At 38.7% G+C, this 15,556-nt stretch overlaps 1 protein-coding gene across 1 annotated transcript in view; it reads left to right on the top strand.

Annotated features, from left to right (window-relative positions):
* The window catches only part of LOC124718819 (protein timeless homolog), a 490,147-nt gene that overhangs the window by 445,084 nt on the left and 29,507 nt on the right, over positions 1–15,556 (top strand). Inside the window, exons 18-22 of the mRNA XM_047244437.1 lie at positions 422–620; positions 4,256–4,401; positions 7,474–7,571; positions 9,228–9,328; positions 12,982–13,084. Of these exons, the coding sequence (XP_047100393.1) occupies positions 422–620; positions 4,256–4,401; positions 7,474–7,571; positions 9,228–9,328; positions 12,982–13,084 (647 nt within the window). The remainder of the gene's footprint in view (positions 1–421; positions 621–4,255; positions 4,402–7,473; positions 7,572–9,227; positions 9,329–12,981; positions 13,085–15,556) is intronic.

The following is a 15,556-nucleotide window of genomic DNA, read 5'->3' as shown; positions in this document are numbered from 1 at the left end:
GTCACTTTAGGACATGGTGTAAAAAAGATCTGAAGATGGTCATCACAGACTGAAAATGGTAATCGTATAAAGAATTCATTTGTGATCAGAGACTGGAATAAAAAAACATATTACACACGAACTTAGTCATTGGATCCTTCTTAATATGTTGGTAATGGTCAGTTCATTGGTTCCTATTGTACTGATATAGCTAAATGCTTTCATATCAAGGTTCAAAAATTCTTCACATATACACATTAGAATGTTCAGCATTCATTACTGTATGTTGCAGGGAACTATTTAAAATAAATATGGAAATTTATGGTATAAAATTTAAAATTGCAACTGCTTTTGAATCTGTTTTTACCTCCAAACATTTTATTTTGCAGAGACGTTTAAAATCGCTAGCTCTCTTCATCTCTTTTCCGTTAATGTCTTGCAGGTTTGCACATCCAAATGTGGTGCAGTCGTGCACAATAGTGCTGTCAGAGTTTGACCGGAACACTCCGACAGTGAACCACAGTGCCCTCAAAATCCTGCACCGCATAGGCTGGGACTGCAAGATGTACGTGCTCCTCTTTCAGGTGTCGCTTTTCCGCATCTTCCAGAGAGTGCTGGACTCCAGCCAGCCTGAACACAAGGTAAGAGGCACTGCCTCTCCGTCCTGGGGTCTTTCTCTACTTTGTAACTTTCACCACCCTACCCTCCTTTTCAGTTTGAGGAAGGAAATGCCAGTTCTGAAAACTAGGAATAATTTATTTTATTTTAGTTTTTTTATTTTATTATTATTTTTTCACTTTTAAATTTGTCTCTTGGTATGACCAGAATTTTGTCTACAGAAGGTAAATACTGCTTAGTCATTTTGTTACTTTGTAATTTTATAGGACATGAGGTAGGGTTATCCAAATGTACTGAAAATAGTGTACATATTTTCATATCAATGATTGAAAATACAATAGGATATTTATTTTCACTGGCAGTTTTCCCAGGCCATCCCACAAAAATCCACTTTGGAGTACACCTTTTGTCACTCGGTACTGTCCCGGTCCTGAATGTATTAATCAACTACTTCCACAATGCTATGACTTCCTAAAATCGTGCCCTGAAATGAGGTCCATTCTATGCTGCCCCTCCTACAGTAGCCTTTCGTCACCCTTGCTCTCATATCTCCACAGTACCCTGTTCCTTCTGCACCCGTGCACCCACTCAGTGCCTCCTAGCCCTGGACCATACCCACTGTAAGACTTGCCCTATGCACCCTCCTACCACCACCTACACCAGCCCTATAACTGGCAAAACATGTACTTGTGAAATAACATGTGTTGTGTACCAACTGTTAAGTAAACACAGTTCACCCTTACTTTGGCATGACTGTCACCGACTTACCTGTTGGGATGAATGGGCATAGGCAGCTGGTGTATATGAATGGGCATAGGCAGCCGGTGTATACTGGCAACACACAATACTCTCATAGAGAACATGCTCTGCAGCGCAACGCTTGTGGCCTCACTGCCTGATTCACCACACGTGTCAGGGGAGTTCGGTAGATTCACCTCTGTGCTCTGCGAACCACACACATACACTGTGAGCTGTGGGACACTTTGCATTGTCCTGCTGCTAGCTGCCATTGTGTTAAGAAAAAACAAACTGCATATAAGGGTGGACATAGTTCCCAAGGATAGATGCACAGTTGTATTGATCCATTATGCTTTCCAGAGTGACGAGTTCACCCAGGAAATGCCATAAAAACATTCCCCGGATCATAACACTCCCTCCTCTGGCCAAGTCCATTTTGATGATTGTTGCAGGGTGTTTGGTTTCAGATATTTCACACCAATGGAGGATAAAATGGGACTCATCTGAAAAGGCCACATGTTGTCACTCATTAGATGTCCAGTTATGGTACTGGCATACAACTTCCAGCTTTCATCACCAATGAATAGCAGTCGGCATGGGTGCATGAACCAAGCACTTGATACAGAGGCCCGTATGCATTGAGGACACACTATTCATAGCCCATTGGTTCATCTGGGCAGTCTCTTATTTGACAGTTGCATGTCTGTACCCATCTCGGCAGCCATTGTTTACACCTATCATCAGTGGCCCACGATGTACCACAGTTTTCTCGGCGCCAGTTCTGGACAGCGGCATTTTGCCATTCGAGCAAGCGAACACTTTACAAACTTATCTATCTCGGAAATGCTTCCACAAGTGGCCCGAACACCAATGATTGTGCCCATTTGGACATATTACAACAATGACTGCACTGTCTCCTACATCCCTTAGATGCACTTCATACACCCTCCAGTGCTAGTGCTGCCCCTCCCCCCCCCCCCCCCCCCCTCCCCAACCATTTGTGAGTGGTCACGTTAATGTGATTGGACCTGGTATCCTCTTTTGAAAAGTACCAGTGTAATCAAGGAAATGTTAAGCTTTCAGTAGGAGAACTGTTTAGTATAACTGAGGAAACTGTAAACCCCCCCCCTCGCCCCTTTCCATTGTACCCCACCCCTGGCGTAGTAGGTTTATTTATAACATACTTGATTAAATTCAGGTGGATTGATAATGAAAAGCATTAATCAGTATAGTGATAATTTATTGTTAATAATGGTATATAGATTAGTTTTCTACAATTTCTTTGTGATGTGTTAATGTATACCAAGGACTTATTCAACACTCGTAACTGTTCTCATTATTGACAGTGCAATTTCCTATTAGAATAATCAGAAATAGCATAGCCATTGGGTGAATACTGTTTAAGTGTACTGTGAGATTGTAGTCTGCATTTTCACATTTGTTGTTCAGTTTCAGACCAGAGCGTCAAATCAGTAACAGTGAAATAAAAAAATAAAAAGAATCCTTGCTTTATTTACTTTTTCTTGTGTAACTTTAACTAACTAACAACATGAAAGCAAACACATTACCAGTGATATAATCTTACTGCCGTTAAATATTCCTATTACCACTTGTGTGATCAGGAAGGGGGCTTCATTCTTTTATCTACTTGTTAATAAATTCAATGAATGCCACTTCTACATGATGGAAAAATTGAACCCTGCTGTTGTGTAATTCTTCTCGCTACCTGATTTAATTTTATCTTTACGATGATTGCCTGTTCATTTCTGTAAATGACATCTGACAGAGAATTACAAGAAAAGAAATTCCAGAATAATATTCCTATTTGGCTTCGTCTACTGTAAATTCCAATAACATAACCAACATTACAAAGCAGGATTATGTTTCATTTAAAAGAACTGTGTTCTATGTTTCTTTAAGACACAGACAGTGAGAATGTTAACATACATTACACGGGAGGGGAAAAAAGGGGTATAGTTAAGTGGGGGAGGGGGGTGCCAGTCTTTTGTACATTATAATATTTCTTCTACAATAACTTCCTAAGAATATAAATATCTTTTTAATTTTTCCTTTTTTTCAGAGATCATTGTCCAAAGAATTATTCTGTGAATCATTGGTCAACTGCTACCATCTATTGGCTAATGACTATGCTCAGTCCTTCCAGCCTCCACTTTCAGTTATCATCTTTTCCAGTACAGGGTGCCACCAGCATCTCTCTCTCCTAAAAAATAAAAAGAATCCTTGCTTTATTTACTTTTTCTTGTGTAACTTTAACTAACAGCATGAAAACAAACACATTACCAGTGAAATAATCTTGCTGCTGTTATATATTCCTTTTACCACATGTGTGATCAGGAAGGGGGCTTCATTCTTTTATCTATTTGTTAATAAATTCAATGTTACTTGCTTAGTTCAAATTACTGAGTGTTATGAAAGAAAACACAATACCCACATATCAAAACCTAATCTTGTAAGGTAGATATGTAGAATGTTAGTATGAGAAAAATGAAGATAAAAATGAATATGAGCAGGCTGTACTGGTCCCTTACAACATGATCAACAAAACACAAATAATAAATCAATGGATGTTCTCTGTGCAATGATAATTACAGTGAATTTAACAACTATCTGTTTGTGAAATAATTTTTTTAAAGGTCAGTAACTTTCTGATGCATATACTGTCAGTAGTCACCTTGCTCGTGTTGAGACAATTTTCACCTTGTTCTACTTGTTTCTCTCGTAGTGTTACTCATGCCAGCCTAAGTCATCTTCACCTCCCTGATTTTACCTATATCATCATGTTCCCTATCCCTGTATTTCAATACCTACACTCCAGCCAACATTCTCCTGATATGTGTTTACACGTATTAATATATGCTGCATCAGTTCTGTCATTATTTGATTAAAATGTGATTTACAGGAATTGGCAAAGTTTGCAATTTTCATAATAAGAAAGTTTGCCGAAGTTGCAAAGAATAACCCAAAAGTATACATGGAACTGCTGTTCTGGAAGACTTCTAAAGAGGCATATGAAATTGAATACGGCTATGGCAGTTACCAAGACAAGTATGTAATAACTCGTTTCATTATGTTGACTAGTTCATTGTTAATTGTGTTAATTAACCTAGTTTTAAATGAAAAATGATAAAGGTATTAATTTTGCTAATGAAGTTGCAGTAAAGACCATGATTTCATTCAACTTCACTTAGAATCATTGAGAAGGGAGTGAGAACATGATTGCATCCTATTCCTCATATTATACAGTGGAACAGTCTATAACTAGAATAACTAGTGGAAGGAACCAAAATAAAAATGTGGAATAAGTTTTGTCATTGACATTGTAATTCTCTCAAATATGGCAAAGGGCTAGTGTCTCCAAGAGAGGTTATAAGATGAACATCAGTGAATTAGAACAAGTTAATGGAATGTAGTTCATTTAAGTTAGATGGTGCTGAAGGAATTAATTAAAAAGAAGACACTAAAAGTAGTAAATGAGTTTTGCTATTTGGGTAGCAAAATAATGAATGATGTCAAAGTAGAGAGGATACAACATGTAGACTAGACTGGCAATGGCAAGAGAAGCATTTCTGAAGGAGAGAAATTTATTAACATCAAATATAGATTTAAGTTTCAGTAAGTCTTTTCTGAAGGTATTTGTCTAGAGTGCAGTCTTGTATAAAAGTGAAACGTGGATGATTAACAGTTGAGGCAATAAGAGAATGTAAGCTTTTGAAAGATACCGCTACATGAGAATGCTGAAGATTAGTTGAGTAGAATGAATAAATAATGAGCAGGTGCAGAATCAAATGGATAGGAAAAGATATTTTTATGTCACACCTTAAAAGAAGGGACTGATTGTCAGAATGCATCTTGAGACATAAAGAAGCTGTCAGTTCGCTAGGAGAGGAAAGTGTGTGTGGTAAAAGTTGTTGAGGAAGACAAAGCTGTGACTCTAATAAGCAGGTTCGGGTGCATGTAGGTTGCAGTACTTAAACGGAGGCTTGCACAGGACAGACTAGCAAAGAGAACTGCATCAGACCAGACTTAGGACTTCAGACCACAACAGCAGCAGCAAATTAAGCTGTTTAAGCCTTAAAATCCTAAGTTTGTGAATTTGAGCACCTCTTGGGACGTTGAATTTGCTCATGAACACAGTTACGAGGGTCATTCAAACCCCCCCCCCCCTTCCCCCCCCCCCCTTTTTTTTAGGCAGGTTGGTATTATTTGGGATTCAATACACCATATTATTCTCACTCTCGTGCCTACAGAACTCTATTTTCAACGTAATGTCCATTCAGTGTGATGGCACTACACCTTATTACTGGGAGGGCCTGTATATCTCCATGGTACCACTCTAATACTTCTTCCCTTGGAGTGCATCCTTCATTGGTCCAAATAGATGCAAGTTGGAAGATGCGAGACCCGGGCTGTAGGGTGGGTGAGGAAGAATAGTCCAGTGAAGTTTTGTGAGCTCCTCTCAGGTGCACAGACTTGTGTGAGGCCTTCCATTGTCATGGAGAAGGAGACGTTTGTTTGCATTTTTGTGGTGATGAATACGCTGAAGTCGTATCTTCAATTTCCTGAGGGTAACACAATATACTTCAGAGTTGGTTGTTGCACCATGAGGAAGGACATCAAACAGAGTAATCCCTTCAGAGTCCCAAAAGACCATCGCCATAACATTACAGGCTGAGTGTTTGGCTTTGAACCTCTTCTACATCTACATATATACTCCACTAGCCACCAAGTGATGTGTGGCGGAGGGCACAATTCGCGCCAAAGCTATATCCCCCCCCACACCCCCCTTCTGTTCCACTCGTGGATCGCGCAAGGGAAAAACGACAGTCTGAACACCTCAGTACAAGCTCTAATTTCCCTTATCTTCAGAGGGGAGGTGGTGTGGTGCCACTCAATGGATTGTGGTTCTGTTTCCGGTTCAAAGTGGTGAACCCATGTTTCATCGTCTGTGACAATGTTCGACAAAAAGTTGTCACGCTCAGTCTTGTAACACACAAACAGTTCCACACAGAGGGTCCTTTCATTGCTTTCTGTGGTCTTCTGTTGGGTGCCAAAGAACCCAGCAAGCGCACACATTTGAGTATAACAATTGGTGGAACAGAGATGTCCAGTTGAGCAGTGAGGCGTTTGATTGTGATCTGTTGACCACCTAGAATGAGTGTGTCTGCACATTCCAACAGTGCAAGAGCCACAGCTTTGTGCAGCCGACTGGCACACAGGAGATTGGAAAGGTTTGGGCGACATTGTTGCAGTGGTGACAGACACTTCACCCAACTACTCATTGTGCTGTTCTTCACTACCACGTCTCCATAGACATTCTGCGAGCACCTATGAATATAGGGGACTTATGACCACAGCAGTTGAGTCCCATAGTGCTCAGAGCCATTTTTGAACCTATGAATATGTTCGATGCTCTGGTTTTCCACCAAAAGAAACTCAATGATAGTTCTCTGCTTTGAACGTACCTCTGTTACAGACACCATTTTGAAGGCTACATATAGTGCCATCACGAATTGGAACTTTATGAAACTACGGGGGCCGAAGGAGGAGTATTCCATGATGTCCTACAACAAATTAGGCATTTTTTTCAACCAAAATTGAGTGAGAAAAAATGTACTGCATTACTTGTCGAACGCCTCTCATAAATATAGCGGGGAATGAAAGTGTACTATGACACCTGTTACTCTTACAGTTTTTCCATGAACATGTGTTGCCTTTAATAGAAAATGCTATTTCTTGTACCACCGCCTAGTACTACACATTTCAGGTTGCTACCGTTTTAATTTTAATGAGAGATTCTTTATGTTTTCACATAATAACTGTCTCACAATGGCAATTTTTGATGAGCTGAAGGCAACATGAACTTACATCATTCAAGGATATGCGGCCTAGTTAAATATCACATTAAACAGCACTCTGGTATAACACACCCTTAAAGAAGTTTATGGGAGAAGTTTCTGTAAAATTAGCCAAATTTTCCAGTGAAATAATTTTTTTGGTTCCAGTGGTATGCTCCTGTTTTACAAAGTTCAGTTTGCTTAGTATATCAAATTATTTTTGAATTTTGTGCTTATGTTTGTGTTATTTCTGAAAAACCTCTTTGCTGATTTCTTTCTTAAGGTCAGCTGCAGCTAAGAAGGCATGGTCGGAAGAGGAGGAGAATGAGCTGCGAGTCTTGTACGAGGAGTACATGAAAACACCAGACACCAATGGCCTCGGTAAATGATTACACTAGTTTAGGCAAGCACTCTTCTGTATCCAGCTGGTGGTGGTGGTACATAGATATACATAACAGCACGGATGACTTGCATAACTTTTGGCTGTCACTCATTTTGTGGTTACACACTCTCTGATTCACAGACATATACATGCACCCATCTGTTCAGCACAGTATACAAATTGATAATGATATCAGATCTCACTTTCGTTTATTAACTTTTAATGCCACCATCTCCAGTCTACTCAATGGAAGCAGGTTCGCAATTTATATTATATCCGTAGGTGGTCTGCTTCATAATATCAGTATTCTCTTGCTATAAATTTTAATATATTTTATCATAGTGTAATGACCTCTGTATCAGTTCGTAAATATCCCTGACAGTAACACAGATGAAAATATATCCCACAATATTTTTCTCCTTGTTATTTCATAATAGATTCTTTAAACAGTGTCCAAATTTGATTCATGAGCTGTGCAGATTCATATTTATTCAATAGTGATGGTGCAGAGCTCCACTTCAATACTCAGTTAAGGGAATTCATTTGCTCCTCATTTTTTAACCTATGGCAATTTTGCTTATTCACTCAGAGATCAACTTTCTTTTGCCTCTTGATTGCTATTTGCCTATGTTGTTGTTGTTGTTGTGGTCTTCAGTCCTGAGACTGGTTTGATGCAGCTCTCATACAGTAAAGCTGCATGTCCTCGGGAAAAATTACGGCTGTAGTTTCCCCTTGCTTTCAGCCGTTCGCAGTACCAGCACAGCAAGGCCGTTTTGGTTAATGTTACAAGGCCAGATCAGTCAATCATCCAGACTGTTGCCCCTGCAACTACTGAAAAGGCTGCTGCCCCTCTTCAGGAACCACATGTTTGTCTGGCCTCTCAACAGATACCCCTCCGTTGTGGTTGCACCTATGGTACGGCCATCTGTATCGCTGAGGCATGCAAGCCTCCCCACCAACGGCAAGGTCCATGGTTCATGGGGGGATTTGCCTATAGACTGTAATAATTGTAAATAATTTTAATTCATTTCTGTCTTAAAGTGAATTCCAATAATCAATTAATTTTGAAAAACACATAAGCATTATTTTCTCTTTTCAGAAAATAAGGCATGCTCCAGTTTATTGTCATAAATTGAATACAGTTACGCCACTCATTTTTACATATACAGTTAACAGTGACTTCTGTCGACAAGTCTTTATCAGTGGTGGATAATGTCTAATTGCAAATGTGATCAGTATTACATTGATGGTATTGTACCATGAAATCAGTTGAGGCATTTTATTATTAATAATAATCTGTGCAGATTGTCACAGTATCTTCTCGCTGGTTTTGGTGCATAACTCTACCAGTGGCTGATTTGGCGTAAATTGCGATACACCTGCAGATATCATCTGTGCACTAAAAGTGAAATGGAGAAAATACAATGACATCAGAAACAATAAATATAATATAGTATTTATAAATGTTATGTACCTAAATTATAACAGTGTGCTTATATTAATTATTATTTGACAAACTGCCATACTTGCTGTCCCACACAACTTTTTTTATGACTCTGCACTGTTTACAATACTTTGCTGTATACTGACTAATGCAATAGCAAAAAATCTTTAGCATGTTCCAGTACCTTATTTTCTCTCTTATTGTGTTCCAGACGTTTTGGATTTCATTATGAAGAACATGATAAGCCAAGATCGTTCCCGTCGTGGAGTTACAAAGAAGATGAGAGAGATGGGATTCATTTTGCCCAAAGCTGTAAGCATCCAATTTCAACTATTACTTTTGAAAATTGTATTTTACAAAGGACTGAGAAGTATATTGCTATCGGTAGCTCCTTTGTGATTCGTGAAAGTTCCCCCGTGCAGAATCAGATTACCACCCACAGCTAATGGCAGTACTCGAAAACTTCATTCCATCAAGGTTCACAACAGGCAGTGATGCTGTATTCGCATTTGATTGCGCCATTCTATCTAGTCAGTACAAATCCTTTTGTCATGCTACTTCAGCACCAGACATGGAAGCATAAAAATATTGATTCTAGCATATTGATTCTGTTCCACCTTCTCAGTTACATGTCATGTTCCACAGGTTCTGAGTGACAAGCAAAGATTTACAGACAGACTAGAACTCTAAAATTACAGAAATGGAAAGATTAAAAAGGCAAGGATGCAATTTTACTCCCATCGTTACCACATTGTATAAGTGATGGTGGAAATAAAATTAAAGTCTTATGAGTGTGACTAAAATTCAGGGTGGATGGATATCTGTGGTGAGATTTGCTGATGACATTGGTATCCTTGGAAAATGATGTCTTATTGATGAGAATGAACTGTTGAATAAGCAGATATCATGGATTGAGAGTAAATTGAAGAAAAGCGAAAATAATGGGAGTAGCAAAAATAAGATGAGCAGTAAACCTAACATCAGAACAGATGACCACATAGCAGACATTGTGAAGGTTTTCTGCTATCGTGGAAGCAAAATAATGTGTGATGGATGAAGAGAGGAGGATAGAAGCAGCAGCCTAGTACTGGTGAGGAAGACATTCCCCACTTTTTGAGTCTGGTAGTATGGAGCATAGGCCGTAATTTGGGGAAGAAATTTCTGAGGATGTTTGTCTGCAACACAGTATTGTATGACAGTGAATCACGGGTTATGAGAAAACCAGAAAAGAAGAGAGTTGAAGGATTTTAGATGTGATGTTACAAAAGGATGTTGAAAACTATGTTGATTGACAAGATAAGTTATGAGGAGGTTCTCCACAGAATTTATTAAGAAAGGAACAATAGTAAACATTGTCAAGAAGAAGTGACAAGATAATACGACATGTGTTATAAAATCCATTAGTAATATCAGTGTTACTAGAGCTAGCTGTAGAGAGTAAAAACTGCACAGGAAAACAGGGAACAGAACATATCCAAATTAGATATGGATATTGAATGCAAGTGCAACTCTGAGATGAAGAGTTTGGCACAGGAGAGGAAGTAGTGGTGGGCTGCGTCAGACCAAACAGAAGGCTGATGACCCCAAGAAAGAGAGAGAGAGAGATGTGACCATGTTCGCCTGCTTTATTTCTTCGTTTGTTGTCCTCCTTTTCAACGTACTGGCTGAAAAAATAGGGGTTGGATGTACAACTACTGTCTACTGTAAATGATGTAGCCAACAGATTCACAGTTCCAATTCCCAGTCTTTTACTTTCAATGTTCACAACCCCCCCAATATTACACAGCTATATGGCCAGTGCACTGTTGTTTTAACTTTACATAAACCTCATTAGTAGTTCGCAGGCGAACATCCACATACTGCTACAATAGTTTACTGTTGAACATTTAAAAGCAAATATAAACATAACCACATAGTCCACAGTTGTTGCGGAATAATCATGAACATATGGAGCAGATACTGTCATTGGTTTAACACACAGTCTATTGGTGTAACACTTATTTCATTGTTACGCTGATGCATTGTTGTCATTTTAACCAACACAGGATCTTCGTCTGAAACTCGACCGTGGACCAACTGACTCGTGATCAAAAATTGGGCCCTTATATATCCTCACAATAATAGGTGCTGAAACTTTACATTGTTCGAAGTTTAATTTACAGAAATTACAATTACAAGTTAACTCATTCGATTTACTGAACACGTCAAAAAATTCATTTCTTTTAACAGTTTCTTCTACTACAAGGGTTAGCCCGAATTACATTGGAATTAATTAAGGGCTGGCTTTGCTAATATGTTTACAAATAGAGCCAAATAGATCCTTTAGGAATACTATTAGTTGTTCCCCCAAATGTTTCTAATTAGTACAGAATTTATGTTGTTTATAAGTAAACAATAGCATTAAAGTTACGAAACATTACTGATTTCTACCTATAATCAAAGATAATAACTAGGAATAGTCAAAATAAATTAGAAAATCTATTACATACATAAAACTAAACACAAAATTAGATCTAGTGTTATGTTCTTTAAAACTGAGGTCCCAACCATTCTCTTTTATGAAAATGCAGATTTGTCAAAATAAATTAGAAAATCAATTACATACATAAAATTAAGCACAAAATTAGATCTGGTGTTAAATTCTTTAAAACTCAGATCCAACCATTCTCTTTTATGGAAATGCAGATTATGCTCACGTATGTTAATGGTACTTAGTTAAAAGTGAAAAAATTAATTCTAAGGAGGCAGATAGCAAAACAAGTGGGGAAGTAAAATTATTCCAGCTTGCTTCGTTACAGAGAGAGAGAGAGGGGGGGGGGGGGGGGGGGGCGGAGGTAACAATCACTGATTACCTCCATTTGTAATAATAAAGGGGTTTAACTGTTGACTGCATCTCACTGTACCTGAACATTTAACTTGCAGTTGCTACCTTTAAAAATTGTACAGCTGTCCAGGAAACACTGTTCAGCTGAAGTGTCTGCGGAGACTTTTCGGGTAGCATGACTGAATAAAATCTTCGTGGTGTGTAAGATACATCAGTTCAGCTACAATTCACAGGCTTTCAACAGCTGTCATCACCACTATTTTTACAGTTAAAACAACGGACTACTGGGAATAGCAAGCTGTCACCCTCGCACTGTATGTGTATAATTGAGGACCATCACTGAGGCAAAGTTTGTCTACACCACATTGTGCATGTGCACACGTGAGACTGTAATTTTGAGACTGTTATTCACGCCAAAGTGAGATACAATATGTTGTTGTGATCACTGCTGGTCCCACAAGTACTTAATATTTAAGATTTTGCTAGTAAAATTTTGTTTAAAGAAACTTTTAAATTTGCCCATATTTTGGTGGGCCACTCTATATATTTCTTATCTACACTGAAGTGACTATGAAGCCTTCTATGTCTGCAGTTGGTTGACATTTGATCTGTATCGTAACAAAAATCTTCTAAATTGTATTTATAATTTGTGTAGTCAGTGCTCACTCACTAGTAACAGACTGAAATTCACTTTTTAACCTCCGCTTCATAGTTTACAGATGCTAAACAACTCTTTCTTGCAGTTTACAATCACTCTTTTGGGCAATTTTGTGCTTAAATTACTGAGGAAAGTATTATAGCTTTTTAATGTTTTAATAGCATATAGTACATAGAAAAAAGAATAGCTTTTCACAAAATAGGAACTTCACTGATGGATATAGATCAAAGCATTGTTGACTGGTTACTAACACATTGGTATGACTGAAATAATGTTTACAGATTCCTAACATTGGTTGCAATTTATTCTGAGACACTCTTCCCATACCGTAGACAAATGCAAACTTTAGACTGGTCTAATTTTCATTACCTTTAGTTAATTTCATTTCAGTTTATCACCATTTCAGATTTGCTTAATGTACCTCTGTTTGCACTCTACACAATGTATTTTTTAATTGCAAACACACTGACTTGTCTATTTCAGGGCAGTCGCAAGGTCGGTGGCAGTTCACGACCTCCGAAAGAGTGGTCTGAAACTGAAGAAGCGCAGCTGAGGCAGTTGTTTGAAGAATTCAAAGACGCTATGGGTTAGTGGGAACTTTGTAATACAGTTATCAATGTGAAAACTAAGAACTACCTGTGATGCAAAAGGTGTACATGCTATATGCAAAAATTGAAGCATTGAAGTAAAAGTGGAAGACTTAGTTTTCTGAATCCAGGTTTTCTTTGTGAGGTGTTAAAGTGAAAACAGGGTAGAAGGAAAGGTGCTGAGAAGTAACATCCAAAAGCAACACCTTCAAATTGCTGGCAGCAAGGGAGCAGTTTAATAACTAAGCAGTGAAGCGTTGACTGTAAAACAGTTAACATCACAAAAACATGCCACAACGTAAGATAAAATAAAAGTATAAATGAAAAAACAGTACTGATCCAGTAATTATTTATTTACTCTGGTGAGCAGTTTGCGTCTAAGTGGCCATCTTTAGACCAGAAGCCCCTTGATGACTTGTGGTTTCACCGCCAGACACCACACTTGCTAGGTGGTAGCCTTTAAATCAGCCGCGCTCCGTTAGTATACGTCGGACCCGCGTGTCGCCACTGTCAGTGATTGCAGACCGATCGCCGCCACACGGCAGGTCTAGTCTAGAGAGACTCCCTAGCACTCGCCCCAGTTGTACAGCCGACTTTGCTAGCTATGGTTCACTGACTACATATGCTCTCATTTGCAGAGAAGACAGTTTAGCATAGCCTTCAGCTACGTCATTTGCTACAACCTAGCAAGGTGCCATATTCAGTTACTATGTCTTCTGAACAGATAATATTGTGACTCATGTACTGTCGAGAGTGACTTTCATCATTAATGGATTAAAGTTAAGTATCAAACTAATTACGTCCGCTTTCTGAATTCTAATTCCTTGTCATGTTCCAGGCCTCACGTCAGTATAGTCCTTCCCTCCTCACGCCAGCCTGCGTGAGCTAAAACGCTTGCATTTCGGCCTCTACTAGTAGCACCTAGTATACCTCCTGAGGAGATCACGAATGTAAAATTAGAGAGATTCGAGCGCGCACGGAGGCTTTCAGACAGTCGTTCTTCCCGCGAACCATACGCAACTGGAACAGAAAAGGGACGTAATGACAGTGGCACGTAAAGTGCCCTCCGCCACACACCGTTGGGTGGCTTGCGGAGTATAAATGTAGATGTAGATGTAGAACATGGTGTTGGCTCTTCTGCCAACCCAACACTTGTGGAGCCAATCACTGCAGTTGGTGACTAATGCCTGTTGATACTCACAACAGCTCTATGAACCAGCCCACATGACTGCAGAGCTTCTAGCCTGAAGACGGTCATTTAGACCGACATTAATTACAGGAAGAAATAAATAATTATTACAGTTCTGGACTGATTTTTCCAGTTATATCATTAAATACAGTCACTGTTATTCTGTTATGCCATTAAAAAAAATGTGTTTGGCCCTTCGCTGATTTATGCTAGATAATTGGTATGAAACATCTGAAGAGAAACTGCTATTATGTGAAGAGATACAATTCCACCCATTTGTTTTCATACAGATTGGCAGTGAACTAGTACTTGGGACAGAATAACTGGTGTACCACTTCTTTCATCTCTCTAAAAATCATGTAAACTAAATTTTTTGTTTCTCTGAAGTGGATTAAAACTGATGGCCCTATACACAGATCCAGATTCTCACCCTTTGTGTGCTGTAATCTCATTGACCCATTTAATAGTATATCATAGTCTGACAGTTCAAAGAAAAGCAGCATGTTTTGTGTTATCACAAAGTAGGGGAGAGAGCGTCACTGACACAATACAGGATTTGGGGTGGACATTTTTAAAACAAAGACATTTTTCATTGCTGCGGAATCTTCTCACAAAATTTTGATGACCCACTTCCTCCTCTGAATGTGAAGATATTTTGTTGATGCCAACCTATGCAGGGAGAAATGATCACTGTAATAAAATAATGGAAATTGGAGCTCGCACAGAAAGATACAGATGTTTGTTTTTTCCATGCGCTTTTTGGGATTGGAATAATAGAGATTTATTGTGAAGCTGGTTCAATTAACCTTGTGCCAGGCACTTAAATGTGATTTGCACAGTACCGGTCTAGATGTAGATATAAATGCAGACTCACCAAAGTTTCAGTATCTCTCCACATAAATTTCCATCATTTATAGCTTCTTTTGCTCTGCCAGTGCCCTGCATGTGTCACAAATGCCACATTGCACATTTGTTCAGATTTCACATTAATCTGTGGGTCCCCTATAAAACTGCCTTGTTTGATAATACCAAGGATATTTACCTAATATAGCAAAGTGCTCAGACCAAACCTTCAGATTGAGGATAACTTTCCCAAAGACCACTTTAATGTACTAGGAAATGACAAATTCCATTTACAATATTTTTGCGTACACTTAATTTTTGGCTTGTTTGTAGGATAATGTGTGTGTCTTTCACTATTAGTTTTAGTAAATTGTGGATAAAACGTGAACTATGATATGGGGAAAGATATCTGCTCACTGCATAGAAGAAAAATTGAGCA

The sequence above is a fragment of the Schistocerca piceifrons genome, chromosome 10 (assembly GCF_021461385.2).
Source record: "Schistocerca piceifrons isolate TAMUIC-IGC-003096 chromosome 10, iqSchPice1.1, whole genome shotgun sequence".
Taxonomy (NCBI): domain Eukaryota; kingdom Metazoa; phylum Arthropoda; class Insecta; order Orthoptera; family Acrididae; genus Schistocerca; species Schistocerca piceifrons.
This window is presented reverse-complemented; position numbering and strand designations above follow the sequence as displayed.